The sequence below is a fragment of the Amphiura filiformis genome, chromosome 2 (genome assembly GCF_039555335.1).
Source record: "Amphiura filiformis chromosome 2, Afil_fr2py, whole genome shotgun sequence".
Taxonomy (NCBI): domain Eukaryota; kingdom Metazoa; phylum Echinodermata; class Ophiuroidea; order Amphilepidida; family Amphiuridae; genus Amphiura; species Amphiura filiformis.
The window spans coordinates 74,520,623-74,538,580 of record NC_092629.1 but is presented as its reverse complement, the minus strand read 5'-3'; the positions used below and the strand labels follow the sequence as shown (position 1 = coordinate 74,538,580).

At 36.0% G+C, this 17,958-nt stretch overlaps 1 protein-coding gene across 1 annotated transcript; it reads right to left on the bottom strand.

The window, feature by feature from the left end:
* Positions 1-518: 518 nt before the first annotated feature.
* Positions 519-12,732, bottom strand: LOC140136967 (neuronal acetylcholine receptor subunit alpha-10-like). Its single transcript, XM_072158633.1, has 7 exons — positions 12,567-12,732; positions 9,171-9,322; positions 8,211-8,255; positions 6,154-6,263; positions 4,366-4,590; positions 3,124-3,437; positions 519-2,343 (listed from the first exon to the last, which is right to left on the bottom strand). Exons 1-7 carry the CDS (start codon positions 12,679-12,681, stop codon positions 1,889-1,891), a joined length of 1,416 nt encoding a protein of 471 aa, XP_072014734.1. The 5' UTR covers positions 12,682-12,732; the 3' UTR covers positions 519-1,888.
* Between the last annotated feature and the right edge of the window lie 5,226 nt (positions 12,733-17,958).

Genomic DNA, 17,958 nt, shown 5'->3' with positions numbered 1-17,958 from the left:
AAATATTTTTATCATAATTTATATAGATAAAATATACCCACAGCAGTAGGGCTTTGGAATGTTCTTCCCACAGACGTCATCATAGCGCCATCATTGGACGTCTGCTTGATAAGTCCGCGGACGTAGTTTTACTCGCACTTGTAAAATAGCGCATGACCTTTATCAGCTCACATCCACCTAGCATTTCACACCAGCTTCACATCCAGAAGTTTACTTTGCCGAGTATCAGCGTAGATGATGTAGATGTAGACCTTGTAGCGGAGGAATACCATTGATAAAAACATTGAGAGAACGCAAAAACAGAGAAGGAGAGCAAAACAGTTCGAGACACATTATTTCGTATTTGAATTTGATTCGGAGAAAGGGACCAACACACTTAACCGAGATGAGAGTAACCTATTTATACGGCACATCTATAATCAGTTACTCAACTCAAAAATAGCACAACCAACTGTAGTTCCAACATCAAGAGGAGTGAGAGAATGGTCTTTCAATTTGAGCAAGTACCACGATATTGCACTTATTAGTGTATGTTATTGAAATCGTATGATAAAAACAAATGATGAACATTAAAATATAAAAGAATACTAGCAATATTAATATAACAAACGCATGAAGGCGCTGTAACTGACAATAGCGATAATATCAAAGAATAGCAACAGTGACTGCTAATCTGCAATTATCAATGTGAGGCTTTGAAATTAGCGCAATTATGAGAATAACTTGATGAAATTATGAACCACATTTTGAAATTAGCGCAATTATGAAGTAAATGTTGCAATTATGAAACTTTGTGAAAATGCTCAATGAAAATAGCGCAATTATCAGCCACATATTGAAATTAGCGCAACTATGAACTAATTGTTGCAATTATGAAACTTTCAAAATGCTCAATGAAAATAGCGCAATTATGAGAATAACTTGTTGAAATTAGCGCAATTATCAACCACATTTTGAAATTAGCGCAAGTATGAACAAAATGACTTCATTTTGCGCTAAATAGCGCAATTTTGTCATTTTCACTTTACCTCTTCACTCTAGTGATATTCAAAACTTCTTCAAAGATTGTGCAATTTAGCGCTAAATTGCGCAATTTTGACTTTTTCACTTTACCTCTTCACTCTAGTGATAATTGCGCTATTTTGCTATTTTCAAAACTTCTTCAAAAATTGCGCAATTTTATCAAAATTGAAACTCTTCAAATATTTTGAGCATATTTTAGATACTTCTAAAATGTTGTACTACATGACTGTATTCTTCATAATGTTTTGATTTTACATTGTTGCAATTACCAGATGATTGTAAATAAGTTCCTACTTGCCTGGTGCATGAGATGTAAATGCAAAATAACTCAGACCTGCCAACTTGTCAATTTCAATTAAGTTAAAATCTCACACGAATACAACGATTGAACTAAAACACTGGTATAGATAATTAAATTGCTGAAATCTTTGACGAGAGCGTATTATTATGTACATCGTGTATTCACTGTGCTAAATGTACCTGTCTCTGATTGGTTGCTTATGCGATCTGCTGTTGTTGAGTCACTTAGCTACGCGTCGACGTCGTACGCGTTGTTATTCTTTGGTCCACATCAACTTTGGGGAGGGGTCATTATTTATGCCAGGGGAAAAGGAGGAGATGAGGGGGGAACACGACAAAAAATCTGTAAAGATAGGTGGGAACATGAATTTTTATTATTAACTGAAGGGAGGAACACGAATATTCAAAGACCCCTTTTTCCTGATTTTTTACATAAAATTTCAAAATTTTATCGCACTTCGCGTGCATTTCTTTAATAAAATCACTCAGCTGAAATATGCAAGCTTCGGTCAAAACTTGAAGAATTTTTCAGTGAATGCCCCTATTTTTGGTAGCCCATTCCATGCTAAGACAATCCAGTGGCCCTCCAAATGAGAACAGCAGATGTTACAATAGCATATACAAGGAATATTAACAGCAAACATCTGTCAATTACTCTCGCCACATGCTTCCATTGAGAAAGACGAACCTCCTCATGATTTTTCTCTTCCAGATCCCGTCGTATGAACCTCAAATCATCTGCTACTGAATCCGATACTAAACAGCTATTTTGTGTCTTGTTTGATTCAGGCGCCATAAGCTTAAGAGCGCTTTCTAAAGTAGAAGAACTTCGAAGTTGTTCTACGGGCGGAGAGTAGGCAATATCTTCTCGATGCATACATGTCAAGCGGGCAAGGAATCGTAGGAATAGCCACTGTACCCAAGTGGGGACCGAACCACTTTTAGCACTGATACGGATAACAAAGACAGTAGTCACTACAGACAGACAAACCATAGTTATCATGGCCAGGAAATAATCACCTAGAGAAAGTGGAATATAAAAATAAACATTAAAAGGACATTTAGGGATTTTGGCATCATCTCTTTAAGGTATGGTTCAATAAATAGCCACGAAAGAAATCTTACTTCCAAAATTTAAGTGGATGTAGACGCTTAATTTGCGACTACATGTATTACAGCGCAACATTGGCCACTGTGTTGTAATTTCAGGCTGCCGAAAGCCGAAAAATAGAAATTGGACGATATCTTTGTCACATGACCGAATATGCACACAAACATTTTGTAGTCTTAGCTTTCCGATGGCATAAAAATATCAACTCCTTGAAGTAAGTTGCAGGATCACGAAGATCCCTTTAGAAGAAATTCCAGGACAATCTACAAAACACCCCCCCCCCCTTAAAGAATTACGCATTGCTCTATTATATCTACGCTTTGGGGGCATTCCAATGGTCAATTGATAAAGCATCTACATGAGACTCGTAGAACGGTTGTACTCATTATTGGTGCATATTACTTGCTTTTTTTGTTTACTAATTTTTAGTTTCTTCTTGGATTGTGAGAAGCATTTGCAAAGTTATATTTGTAGAATAAATTGGAATACTGGCTCAAAATATATGAGTAATTAAAGAATTTCCAAAACAATACGAAACAAAATGAAATATTTTCCTTGTTTGGCTATATCTTAAAATCAATATTTCCGACTTCCGGCTGATTTTGCTTGATGATATCAAATATGGTGTAGCTTTACTATAAATTTGTTTAGCGTACCGAGTATATAGTGATATCGTTAAACTTGCTTACCGAGTAATGGCGGATCATCGCCACTTGGTGGCATCGACTCTGCTATAAGTTGCTGGAGTACTACTAATGCAAGTAGATTGGTAATAGACAAAGTAAGCTTTTCACCACATTCTGGTGGCAGATAAAACACCAATAACGACAATCCAGATAAGAACACACATGGCAGTATCAAATTAGAAACATAAAAGCTTGATCGCCGTTTCAGGATCAATGAGAAAATCAGTTCAGGGTAAGGCTCCGGACAGCATGTGTATGTCCGGACTTCTCTTTCTGTTCGTACTTCTCGTAGGTCCCACACTCCGTTTTCCAAGAAGCTGAAATGAAGAAAAAATATAATATTAAATCCACGTGGCATACAGTAAGACCATGTGTATTAAAGCCATATAATAACATTTCTGTAAAAATAGATTAGTATTTATTTTCCATAAAATGTTAGCTTTTACTGTCAGATATGTCTCCGTTTGATTTTGAGCCGAACAAGTGAGGTAAAGCAAAGGAAATTGGAATTTACTACTAGCGTCAATGCATGTTACTCCAGCGGTTGTAATACGGTACGACCCTCTGATATGTGTGTGTGTGTGTGGGGGGGGTGGGGGGTGTGTGTGTATGTAATAGTATGTCGCACACGCCGTGTACGTACTCTGTTATCGCATACGTGTTCGACTTATATTTATATCGTAATAATAAAACGACGGTTCCTGCGTTTTATTTAAAATCTCGGATTTTGACAAAACTACAGCATCTAAAGTCTTGATTTTTGCAGAGTATCTTTGTTTACTAAAGTACATTACAATCGTGTACAGATCAGAATTTAAATTTTTTTTTGAGGGCGTTCTCCTCAGCCAATGTTATGGCCATATGACGTATGGATTGAATATATAGAGGCAAAACCTTATTTCCAAAACTTCAGTTGATTCTGATTCCAGAAGTTTGCGCTCCCCTTAATGATTTCAAAGAAATATCTAGTTAAAATGTGACATTTTTGTTTCAAATAAGGAAAATAATCAATAGCGTGACCGTTGCAATGGAAACAGAATAGAACGCGCGTGTTATACATTTGACAACATAGCATAAAAGATTCTCCAGAATCTTCTAAACATTTTGATATATGATCATATGTCCTACGAAACCGTTAAGTAGAGCACTTTTGGCTGCATGGCATCTCAGATCGACTTCAAAAAGGGATGATATTGACAGGCACACATACACAACACATAAAATTTGACACACGGTATAGAATACCTGTCTTGTTTAGCATCAGCACCAGTTTCCGGGTACAGATCAACTTCCAGTCCATTATAAGCCCATGATCCAAATCGTAGCGAACATATCTGTGTATCGAAGGGGAAATGTCGCACACGGATACGACATGAACTGGTAAATATGGCCGGAGCAAACCAGGTGATGGAACCATCGCTAGCCACAGATGCTCGTGTGTTTTTGATGCGCTCAAAGTTACCGTCAATGCTACGTGGTGATGATATGAATTAAGATAAAAAAATGACAGAATAAAGGATGGATTGCAACACACACTCGATCTGCTTTGGAAAATTGTGACAGAGACAATTAAGTTATGGCAATAAAATATCTAGATTTGTCCTCTTGTCTTGATTAACAAATGTAATGCGATCAAGCAAATTCAGTCGGAACTCGAAATATTGATTTTGAGATATAGCCAAACAAAGGAAATATTTCCTTTTGTTTCCTGTTGTTTTGGAAACTCTTTAATTGCTCATATCTTTTGAACTAATTATTGTTCAATTTCAATGTGGTTTTCTGCAAAATCCAGCGTTGTAAATGTTTTTTACTATCCTATAAGAAACTGAAAATTTAATATTTGCTTGATAGCATCACATATTATTACTGCACTACTTGTATAATAAAATGTTGATTAATATCACCCATAAACATCTGGAAAATTAGTTAGAAATAATAATGAAATATTTTTTAGAAAGTATATTATTTGGCTCAATTAACTTTAAAATATATGGATATAGCCCCCTCAATTTTCACACAAATATACAATTCATAGAATAAAAATGATATATTACCACAAAACCTCCGATATGCAGACGACACCACACTCCTGGCAAAATCAGTAGAGGACACAGAAAGATTGGCAACTGCGATAGATGTAACTGGCAAAGACATGAATCTCAAATTCAATGTTAAATGCAAAACTTCTTGTTGCCGAGGCAGAAGGAAAAAAGTACAACAGCAAAATAGATGGAGAAGAAGTCGGTAAAACATCCAATGCAAATTGCAGGGCAGACATCAAAGTCAGGATTGGAAGGGCCAAAGGTTGAATGATAGAACTTCGGGATCTGTGGAATGATCAAAACCTTGCAACAGAACTGAAAATGAAAGTGTTCAGGATACTGGTATGGAGTGTACTTCTTTATGGCTTGGAGGGCTGGAGCAATTGGAAGGAGAAAAAAACAAACAGAAGCATTTTTGAGAATTTGGTGTGAAGAGACAGCTGCTTGGAGAGATGGTTATCAAGAAAGTTAACCTACCTCGGTCACATCCTCAGAGGAATTGCTAGTGCACTAACACTCCATGTAATAGAAGGACAATTTGAAGTGAAAAGAGAGGACGACAGAAGAAACAATGGCTTGATAACATCAAAGAATTGACAGGAATAAACCTAATGCAAGCCAAGCGTCTAACTCAGAACAGAACAGCTTGGAAGAAGGTGATAACGAGATGCAGCCATATAGTAGCCAATCGTCAGCAGTGACGGCGGCCGAAGAAGAAGAATACACCGCAGATAGGTTAGTATGTGATGTATAATAGGCGGTTTCGGATTGAAATCGCCTGATAGAAAAGATACGCCATCCATCTGTATATGATGCGCTACTTTTCAGATTTTCGAATCATTTACGCCATTTTCATTTTAACATAATATTGGCCGATGTCGTCTCTAAGGGGTCATCAAAGCGAACTTTTGCCGTACCAAATAGTGACGCATTTAAAATACTGGTACGCTATGGTTGTATTCTACAGGCAAACAGACAAACTAAAACTTACTTCCGATGTAGTGTTATATCGGGTATCCATATCTTATCTGATGGAAGTTGGATTACTTTGATTCCACCGTAATCACTGTGGTTCCAGTGGAGGAACTCATCTTTCCACTCCTGTAACATGACATATACCCGAATAATGTAACAAAGTTAACAGCTTTAAAGATTTTAGTTAGAAAAAGATGTGTGATCTGACATTGTTAGTAAAAGGTGTGTGATCTGACATTTTCTATGTTATTTTTACCTTACCGTGAGATCTATGTGATCAAAAACAGTCTGATTCCAAGTTTGGGTTTAAAATGCTTCTTACATTTAAAAAAAAAACTAGAGCAATTAACGCACCATAGCTGAACCATGTGGCTTCGGCAGTATATTGTGGTACACCACTGTCTCACGTTTCGGACTTTTCATCTTTCATGTGACACCACTTTGGGGTCACACTTTTGTTTTGTTAAGATATTTCATGTAGAAAATCCCAAAATATGAATATTCATCGGGTCTTAAAAAGGAACATTGACCCGGGTCTTATGAAGAGTGTCACCATTGGTGGGGGAAATATCTGTTATTATATTCTTTATTCTTTTCTCTTTCTTTGACACCACTCAGGGGTCATACCTCCTTGGCATTTCAAGATATGAAAAGGATCCAACATATGAATACTGACCCTGGTCATATGAGGAGTGTCGCCCCGAGTGGGGAAATATGTTATTATATTCTCTACCTGTTTCACGTTGGTGTGATTCCACTCGGGGGGGCACACCTTCTTGTAATTTCGTGATATGCTCATTTTACGGAAAGGAAGCAAGGAAAAAAAGACTGACATAGGCTAGGCTGAGACCATTTCATGGTTCATCAAAATACCATTTTACGTACTTCTTCTTACTTAGTTACATTGTGTTCAACCTTAATTAGACAAGTTAGCGGTTCAAATTTACGCCATTCCGTCTTCAGCTTCACTCTGTCTTCAGCCCTTCGCCTCCTCTATACATCCGACCGAAGATTGATTGCAACTGGTTGTTGAGATTCCGGTACCCTTTTCTTCTCTTTTCAGAATTTATTTTTTCATCACATTCAAGACGTCTGTATTATGGCATCAGCTCCTGAGTATGTGATACAACTCTTCACGTGTACCCTAGTTGCTTCCAGGTGTAACGCCTTCTACTGGGTTGCGTTGGTGTTCACCACATTCCTTTTCTTGCAGAATTACAAGAAGGTGTGCCCCCCCCGAGTGGTATCAAACCAACGTGACTTCTCCCCTATTATCCATATTTCCTTGTTAAAAACCTCCCACTTCTTTTACCTTATCCCACTAAGGCATTCCGATCTGCTGTACAGATAATGTTATCGCGTCCCTTTTCTGCCTCCAGCAACTGTTTCCATCACACCATACATTTTAATATGGATCTTATCCTCTTTGTAAGCAGCGAATTTGAAGCACTATAGATCAACGGGGTCCACATTCAGTTTAACAAGCTACATCTGATCAATGCGTGGACCACCGAATTAGAGATCACCTAGACTTACATTCCCATTATTGTCGCCAATACCCCCTCCCCAGATGTTCATCACTCAATCCTAGAATGTTAGCTGTGAGAGTTACCTCTCCCGAATCACTTTCTCTAATTCCCCATTGTTCAATGGTGCGGTCATTTTATGATCCCGTCTGCGAGATTCCTTAATAACGTTTTCGCTGGATTACAATCTCAACCTGGTGGTCCTTATTTCCTTCTTTAATACCTTGTAAACACTCGCTATGAAATGATCAATGCAATATTTCCCGAAGCTCACTACCATTCACAAGATGCTGTGAACTACCAAATCGCAACAGTTTAAAATAGTTGCTAAAATACTTATTAGGCAAAAATGGACATTGGACAAGATGATAGTGTAATGATGATAAACCTTACTGGTATTATTATCGCATCGATGTTATTAGAACATATGAGTATTATTCAGACGAACTGCCATAATATCATAGCGGTAAACATTAATTAAGATTCATTAAAGTTGTAGTTATTCTCAATTTATTATTTTATGTAATATTTATATAGTATATCATACCTGCTTGAGAAGTGCGCTTACTGTGATTTGCTGGTTTCGGGCATCCTGTAGAATAGATCAAAGAAAATGATATACTCGGTGTGGAAGATAGACTTTAGCCTAAAATTTATATATTGACCACCAATGAAGGTGATAATTTGCATGTTACCAATGATTTCAATAAAAACCCATGCTGAGGTTTCTATGTATTATTAAATATAAATGAAAAAAAACATGACGTTACTAATTAATCGATGTATAAAATGGACGATAGTCCGAAAGGTCATTACTCCGAAAAAAATCTTAATCCTTTCCATGAGCCTAATTCTTACCTTCACCCTAACCGTAACCTATAACATCTCCAAACATAACACTAAACATATTCCTACACAAAACACTGATTTCAATCATAACTCTGACCATATCCTAAACCTATCGTAAAATTAGCCATTATCCAATGCTAACTCTAAATGCCGTAAACCATAGCTTTAACCCTTGTTGGACGTCCTGGGCGGGAACAACTTCATATGTAATTCCAAAGGTCAAATGCAAAACCTCATAAGTAAAAAGTGGGCCCCAATTACAAAACCTCATGTAACGATTGTGCCATTTTGTGTGAGACGCAAAAAACGGTTAGAAATTAACAGGATTTACATAAAACATGGTGTTGCTTATTTGGTTATTTACAGACACTTATGCACTTTACAGTTAAAAGAAGGTGTGTTGGAACATTTTCTTCAAGTTGACACAGAAAAATTGAATCTGAGAAAAATTGCACATTATGAGGTTTTGTAATTGGAGCCCACTTTTTACATAATTGACCTTTGGAATCACATATGAGGTGTTCCCGCCTAGCGACGATGTATATATTTATAAATTCCTTATTACTAATGTTTTTCATCACATTGTCAAAACAATAGTTGGTCACAAAACTACTGCAGGTGCAACAACATTATTGTTCTTAGTTTAACCATTACCTACCAATTCAATAAGCTCGTGAACAAGAAATCTGTATGTCATGTTGGTAGCAGTATCTGTGTTAAAGACATGCCTTGCGAATAAAGCACCATAGCTTGATAGAAGATCATTGAGCAGTTGACCTTGAAAATTAACATTCTGGTTTTGAAAATATTCTGAAAAGGATAATAAATGATAGAAAAAATGTGTCTGGCGTATCACTCGCGTTATATTAGACTAACTAATATGAACCACACTAAAAGCTTAAGGGGGTACTACACCCCTCGATAAATTTGTGTCTATTTTTGCATTTTTCTAAAACAATAATAACACAGTGATAACTAAAGTTATGTATATTATAGGGGCAAGGAATCCAATTACTACACTGGAATTTCAGTGACCCAAGACAAGTGGTTTGTTATTCATGATAAGAAATAAGGTACCGCTAGGATGTACCTCATTTTCTGTCATATATACTGAACCACGTGTCTTGAGTCACTGAAATTTCAGTGTAGTAATTGGATTCCTTGCCCTTTTAATATACATAACTTTTGTTACCAGTGTGTTATTATTTTTTGAGAAAAATGCAAAAATAGTCACAAATTTACCACAGGGGTGTAGTACCCCCTTAAACGATACTTTTATTCGCTTATTCGCTTCGTCAAGCTCATTGGCATGAGCATTAATTACACATTCATTGTCCCTGATATGCTTTCAATCTCGATTACTTCGCATCACACGGTCATTCATCCCATTATGTTACTGATGACTTAATGAAGAGTAATTACAATTATTTAGTCCAAATCTTTGGTAATATATAAACAAACGCTATTGTAACGGTTTGTAACTCCCGGTGGCGTAGATAGGGATTGTGGCGCCCAAGGGCAAGGGTATACAGAATAACACTAGAAGTTGTTTGTTTTGATCGTGATTTTAACCTGGTACATCTCGCACCAGTTCGGCGACCAGTAGCCACGGTGTCTCACTGGCCCAGCCAACAAAACCTTTTGTAAAATATGACTTAATAGAGTGATTGCGTCATCGCATCATATATCAAGTAGTATTTTGTAGTACCTGGGAATGTTATGGTTAAATGCTTGGTGCAACATCTCAATTTCTCATCTTTTGAGAAAAATAAGTTGGTTTGTTGATATCTATTGAACCGTACCCTACAATGAGAATGTCAAAAGCATGAAATTTCCCTTTGTAGTGTTAGCAGTAGTAATAATGTGTATGTATTTCAAATCGCGCCCTAAGGCTGGAGTACATGAAAAATTACAACCTAAAAACACATCAAAATATTTATGATATACAACAATCAAAGTTATAATATTGCACGTAAAGTTGACACACATGAAAACACAATTTATCAAAGCGGCAAATTTAAAAGTCATGTACAGACTTGACATTTAATATGGAATACTTTTTCGCAAAATTCCATTACTGGTCTGGTAGAGGTCTGCATAAACGTCACGGGCTAAATATTAATTGGGGTGTGTCGGGAGGTGGTGTAAAATAATTGTTTGACTGAAAATGTGCTTTCCATTAGTTTACATTGTGGCGCTCATATTGTAGTGAATTGGCCTAAAATGGCGGATTTAAGGAGACTGAATTTGATTTTTGTGAGGGGTAAAATTATTCTGATATTATCAATTTTATTGAGGTTTGAGGCGATCTTACTGAACCTAAATACCAATAAGTGTTGATCAGAACTGAAATGCACCTGTGATCTACCAGTTTTGCAAGTGGGAGGTGTTTTAAAAATATGGCTCATAAAAGTGGTACGCACTCAGAAAGTTTGAATGATCCCCTGGGGCCAAATGTGATAAATTTACTGTACACAAAGAATCAATGTGAGTTCATTGGACAACCAGGAATCCGCACAGTTCTTTTTGTACCGTAAATTTATAACATTTGACCCCAGGGGGCCATTCAAACTTTCTGAGTACGTACAGCTTTTAAGAGCCGTATTTTAAAGCTCCTCCCCTGTTCAAATACTTGGTACATTGTAAGCGTATTTCAGCTGTGATGAATGCCAGTTGCTGACGAAGTTTAAGAAATATCACTTCAAACCCCTATAAATTTGATAATAACAGAACCATGATGCATAAAGTCCGAAATTGTGTCCCCCAAAAAGCTCAAATTCAGCCTCCCTTAATCCGCCATTTTAGGCAAATTCGCTACTTTATGAGCACCATAATGTAAACATATGGAAAGCACATTTTCTATCAAACAATTATTTTACACCATCTCCCGACACACCCCAAATAATATTTAGCCCGTACGGTCTATGCAGACTCCGTCCAGACCAGTCTTGGAATTTTGCGAACAAATATTCCATATGAAATGTCAAGTCTGTATATAAAAACATACAAGTGTTAAAATTTCATATTAAACATCGCAATGCCTTTATAAAAAATATTGAGAATGAGGGCTCTGGTGTGAGCACATCAGACATATCGAATTGCATTCTGAATACGAAGAATGTTCTTCTGATATCAAATATTTTAGATTTTTTTTTAAATACGCGATACAATATAAATTTTATTACAAATCATTAAAATTTGATATATTTTTTTAATAATAGTCCTCGAAGTGGCCTTTCATGTTGAAGATATATATCTAATGATGTGTAGGCCTACTTAAAGTGTATGTAGATGGGATGAAAAGCCGACTATCAATTGAACAATTTTACCTTTCGTATTGACATGGCTTTTTTCCCAAACCACCAAAAAAAATTGGTATTTGTCTTAATTTTCAAAGTTTACTTCGATGACTGCTAAATATCCAAAATATCAAAAGTATGTGTATAATTCACAAATTTCAAAAAATCAAAAATTTTTGATATCAGAAGGACATTCGTCGTATTCATAAAGCGATTAGATGTCTGGTGTGCTCTCATGTTCCACAAAAATACTGCCCAAACGCTCATACCCCTTAAATATTGCGCATAAATATTAGGAAAATTATCCGAAATAATATAATTATAATTCCTAAAAATGAATGACTATGTTTTCAAAACAGAAAATGCAACAACGTCATTCCACTTTCAATTTGACTGGAATAATGTCATTTGAATTGGAGAGTATCCTTTTGATGTGGGAGGCTAATGAAATACCCTCCCCCTCCAGCCCTCAACCGTGATGGACTTGAGCTCCCCACCACCCCCCCTCTCATTATATAACGCCTTAATCGATAGCAAGTACATGAAAAATCGCGAGCAGGACATACAATTCCACCAGTGGAGCCGTAATAAGGATGTGTGTAGAAATATTGAGGTAAATATTTTAATCAATTTGAAATGTATGACGTTAAAAAACGTATTAGCATACACAATAAAACATCATTATGATTAAACTGTACTTCATCTAAACAATAATTTTAGGTAACATCTAAACAATAACGGAATGGAATACATACCTTGTTCAGTGTAAGAAATATTTGTACTATTTATCAGAATTGAAGAAGACGACGACGAGTAAACTGTTACTACATGTAAATTACAGACCAGTAGGCATACCAATTCAAGAATCATGTTCGCTCCATCCAATAAAGCATCCTGATTGTTGCACTAAACAAATCTTGTGTACTCTGCATCAAATGATGACGTTATGGCGAATTCTTAGATATTATATAGATATCCATTTAATTTTATATTGCGCTATAATGGATGTAGACGTAGACGCGTCTAGATTCCTAAATTCAACATGATCCGCCCACAGCGTAATTACTGAATATTCCTGAGTCAGGGACAAATGACAGCCATGATTATAGTTTGTGGTTCATGAAAGCATTTTAAAGACATCAATTACGTTTGGTATTAAAAATGAATACCAACATTAACAGTAATTGATCACACGATACGATTAGTTGATTCCATAAAGTGAGTGGGGATATTGTATAGTATTACTCATTGTACAGATATGCTTAATAAATGGATAACTATCCATGATATGATAAATGTTGCAATGTTGACGATACTTGTGGTACTCTGACAATGTAATAAATTATGAAAATACGTGTAAACGGTGTATATCACCTTTAAAACTATTATGTATTCAAATATGATTATCAAACATGTTTGAAAAAAATGTGAAGCTACACTCAAATTTCGGAATATTCATTTTTGAATAGAATAACTATACGTTTTGATGATTTTATAGTTCCAAGTAACTATTCAAATTGACAAGATCACCAACTCATTAATTGACAAGATTAGGCCCTATCCATTTCATTTTGACAAGATTCTGTTAAGTCCTTCTCTGACAAGATAAACTATTCAAAGAACCTATTAATATTTTGAATCACAAGGCAATCGTATAAAATTTGACGAGTTTCTTGTCATTTTGATGGACCGTTATGTTTGACCTGAAAATACACAATTATGCGTGGAACCCTACGGACAAATATTAAGCACCCAACCGAGGACACCCATCGGACGCACAGACAGTTCACATACCAACTGACTCCCACAGACCGAAATTAACCGCCCAACATGGGACCCCACAAGACACGCCAGACTGTTTACGTAGTAAGAGGGTACCCACTAACAATCTCGCACTGTAAATCCCCGGGGGGGCACTTCAATTTGAAATGGATATAGGTGTAGGGCTGGCGCTTTCGCACTGACTAAGGGGCATTCGGTGAGAGCAACATGTAAAAAATATGGGGTCATTGGGTGAGAGCATGATTTTTGGCATTCGGTGAGAGCAAAAAGTAAAAAATATGGGGTCATTGGGTGAGAACATGACCTTTTTTTAAATGGAATCTTTGGGTGAGAACCAAAACAGCGCCACAAAAACCTCGAAAATCGAATTTCTAGTTCTAAATGGCTTCAAATTTCTTTATTTTTTCAAAATAAGTAACAAAATCAGTGATAAATGAAAGTTGCTGTTCAAATTGAACTTGTAAAGGGTCTTTGGGTGACAGATCAAATGGAAAAATAGGGGGTCTTTGGGTGACAGAGCGCGGAGCAAGCATGTGTTCGTAAAAAAAAATATGGGTGACAGCGATGCTGAAAAAGGGGTCTTAACAGCCCTACATACGCGTCACCTCCAAAGTTGAGTGCCCCCCGGGTGTAAATCTAATGTGTTTAGGTTCTAAATGTCCAGCTGTAACACTTTTTAAACATATACGCACTTTTTAACACATAAAAGTGTTTAGGAATAACTAAAAATATTGTTTTCCATTTGTTCACGAAACGATTGGTATTTTTGGAATCCTCTAAACATCACAAATCCGAAATAAAATCAGCGCCGTCCTTTTGGTTATCGCACTTTTGTGTATCTAAACGCATCCTAAACACTTATACCCCATCCTAAACACCATGTTTAGCTTGTATTTATATTATATATGTTTAGATATCAAATATCAACCTGTATATAATCTAAACACAAGCTAAACAATGGTGTTTAGTTTGTGTTTAGATTATACAGGTTGATGTATAATAACTATTAGCTAAACGGTGGAACTGTAACACTATTAAAACATGTTAGGCGTTTAGGCTGTGTTAGATACAAATTGTGATTTGTGATGTGTAGGAGAATATTCATCAAACTAAGAAACTTTTTTTCTGAAAAGGTACATGTAGATAATAATAACACCTAACGCCTAACGTGTTAAAAGTGTTACAGGTAGTGATTTGCATTGTGGACATTGGCTTAAACTGCGAATTACACGCTGCCATGGACGTCCCTATTTAGACGGTAATAAGTCAGATTTACGTACATATTTCCAGGTGTTTACAAACGCTCCACACACACCCACGGCCCTCATAGAAACGCGTGCGTGCGCACTATAGCAATAATTTATTGTATGCGTGTTTTCATTTTATTTTAAAAATGGTCCCTATATAACTTAGCTGCTCCTTCATATTTCCCAACACCGTTTGTTTTTAATATAAAATGTGCGATGTTTATTGATAATATAAATAACAACGAACTAGTATATTAATATCACGTCAATATGAATTTATCCTTTGTTCACATTAAATCACTTTTGTATATGTAAATGTACGTATAACGTTTACAAATAATAAGTACAAAATAAATCAATTCTTACTGAGATTGCATTTGTAGAAGCACATTTTTCGCATGCTGTTTTAGCATTATTCTCGTTTTTTCAGGAGGGCGTTCGGATAGGTCAAATCGAACAACCCGACTCTTTCTAAACATTCTAAAAGTGATTACCTGATTGCATTAACCAATCAGGCTGATACTCATAGTGATATAAACATTCATCTCATTTATTCGGTAAATTACGATTTTTATTTCCTTATTTTTTTATATATTTTTTTTCCTATTTCTAGCGTTAGCTGCAACAACACTATTGCCCTTCGCGTGAGTGCAATAGTGCACAAATATATACTGCCATGAGAGATTCTGGTTAAAACTATGGGCCCTAGATGAGATCAATAGTACTATTTTAAAATAGTATTAATTGATCTCTAAGAGAGACCATAGTTTCAACCAGAACCTCGGATAAAGGCAGTATATAATGTTTATATCTTTCATTAATATATTCTTTATTCTTTGATTGGTTAACGGAAAATTATTCGACATTTGTATTCTCTAGCTTCTAACCTGAGTGAACTCCATAATACCACACCCAATTTGAGTACAACTTATTTGGCCTTCAAACAACCGAACAGGTTAAAAATCGGGTTAACCAATACAATAGCAAAAAATCACGCTGTGGCAGTTGCGCGAGCGAGAACTGTTCCGTCCTATCGGATGCGAACACGCGGAAAACATCAACAAATGTTATAGAAATTATAAAATTATATTTATAAAAGGATCTCAAATGCCTTTCGACAATTAACCAACACTGTACTTCGAACTCGCATAAATAAGGATAAACAAGGAATTGTGCTTGCTATACGTCCATGCTTATACACTGTTAGAAAAAAACCTGTATTTTACCGGTAAAATACCGGCGTAGCTTATTTTACCGGTAAAATACAGCAACCGTAAACAAGAATTGACCGTTAATTGAACAATTCGTTTGATTTTTTAACGGATGCTGTATTTTACCGGTAAAATACTGGCAGCTGGGACGCCGGTATTTTACCGGTAAAATACAGCAACCATAAACAAGAATTGACCGTTAATTGAACAATTCGTTTGATTTTTTAACGGTTGAACGTTTTCTCCTAAAAACCGGGTTTTTTCCTTCGTGCCCGTTACTGGTAAATTAACAGTGGAATAATGCAATAATACGACTTTTAACGTTTTTAAGAGGTCCTTAAATTCTAATAACAACGTTAATTAACGATAACAGTGTTATTTTATGGTACTTTCTACATAAATGACCCGTTATTTGGAGTATCTGGGCAGTATAAATGCCATCTTCAGCCGTAATATAACACTATACTATCTCTTAATTAACAACATTTTAGGTAAAATGACGCTTGACAATGTCAACAAACGATGTTTTAATGTTATTTAACAGTTGGCGTGAACATACATGATAGATGTTATTTTACTGAGATCGTGTATAATTTCAGTTCTACTGTAAATAAACGTGGCAGAATGTTATTCCATAGTAAAATTGTATATTTCAGGGAGTAACGTAAACAAACTATTGTACTGTAAAATAGCGTTGAAGGCGGTTATTTTACAGTCACTTTGTATATTCCACGTCAGGTCGTTATTTCACAGTCAATTTATATATTCTAGGTAGCAACGTAAATAAACTTTTGGTCTGTAAAAAAATAGCATTGAAGACGTTATTTCAGGGAGTAACGTAAATAAACTATTGTACTGTAAAATAGCGTTGAAGGCGGTTATTTCAGTCAATTTGTATATTCCACGTGAGGCCGTTATTTCGCATTCAATTTGTATATTCCAGGTAGTAACGTAAACACAGGTTTGTACTGCAAAATTTACAATACAAACTAGTTTATTTACGTTTAATTGCAGACGTTGCTACAGGTAACGTAAATAAACATCTGAAAATTAAAGTTGTTGACTGATCATTAATTGTTATAAATCATGCCTTCGTAACACATTCATGCTGTGAGTACTCAGCAAACTAATTTGAAAAGGAATAAACAACAAATCACACGAAGGTGTTTTCACAATCTGTTTATTAATCAGCACAGCTGAGATAAACAACAACAAACAGATGAACAAGATCAGTAAAATCTTATAAACATTGGTTTCCTCAAAATGCAGAGAGCCCTTTGTTGAACTAAACCCTCGAAACTTACACATGCAACAAATACAATGTATCAATATACATGTAAATCTGTCAGTCTATATCAAAACGACTTTTGGTACAATAATACAGAGTATGAAAAATGAAATTAAAAAGATTAGTCGTGTCCACACAGTAAGGTTTAAGACATTTAAACCCAGGTTTAAATTCAGATGGATTTAGCGGCGGGTTTAAATTGCTGTCTGAACGATCATCGGATTTAAGTCTAGCAGATTTATCGAGCCCTAAATCCGCCAATTTAACCCTGCTTTTGACCAGGGTTAGTAGCGGGTTTAAGCTTAAATCCGCTGTGTATGAACGGTGTTCGTAGAGCTGTCGGGTTTACGGGGGTAAAACTAACATAATGCCCATTGAACTACGCAGTTTAGATAGAAGCGAACTCTATTACATGTATTATGCCTATAGGGTGCCGATTTCATGATGGAAGCAGGTATTACGAGTTGAGTTATAAATTTTAGAATTTCATGTTTCATATTTTGATCGCGTTAGGCCCCTACTATATAAAAATCACGGTCAACGTTTTTAGCTATTCGGGGCAGCAGAGGAAAGGGCAAATTTTCATCATGCTGTAGGCCTATATCATTCGAATTTCAAC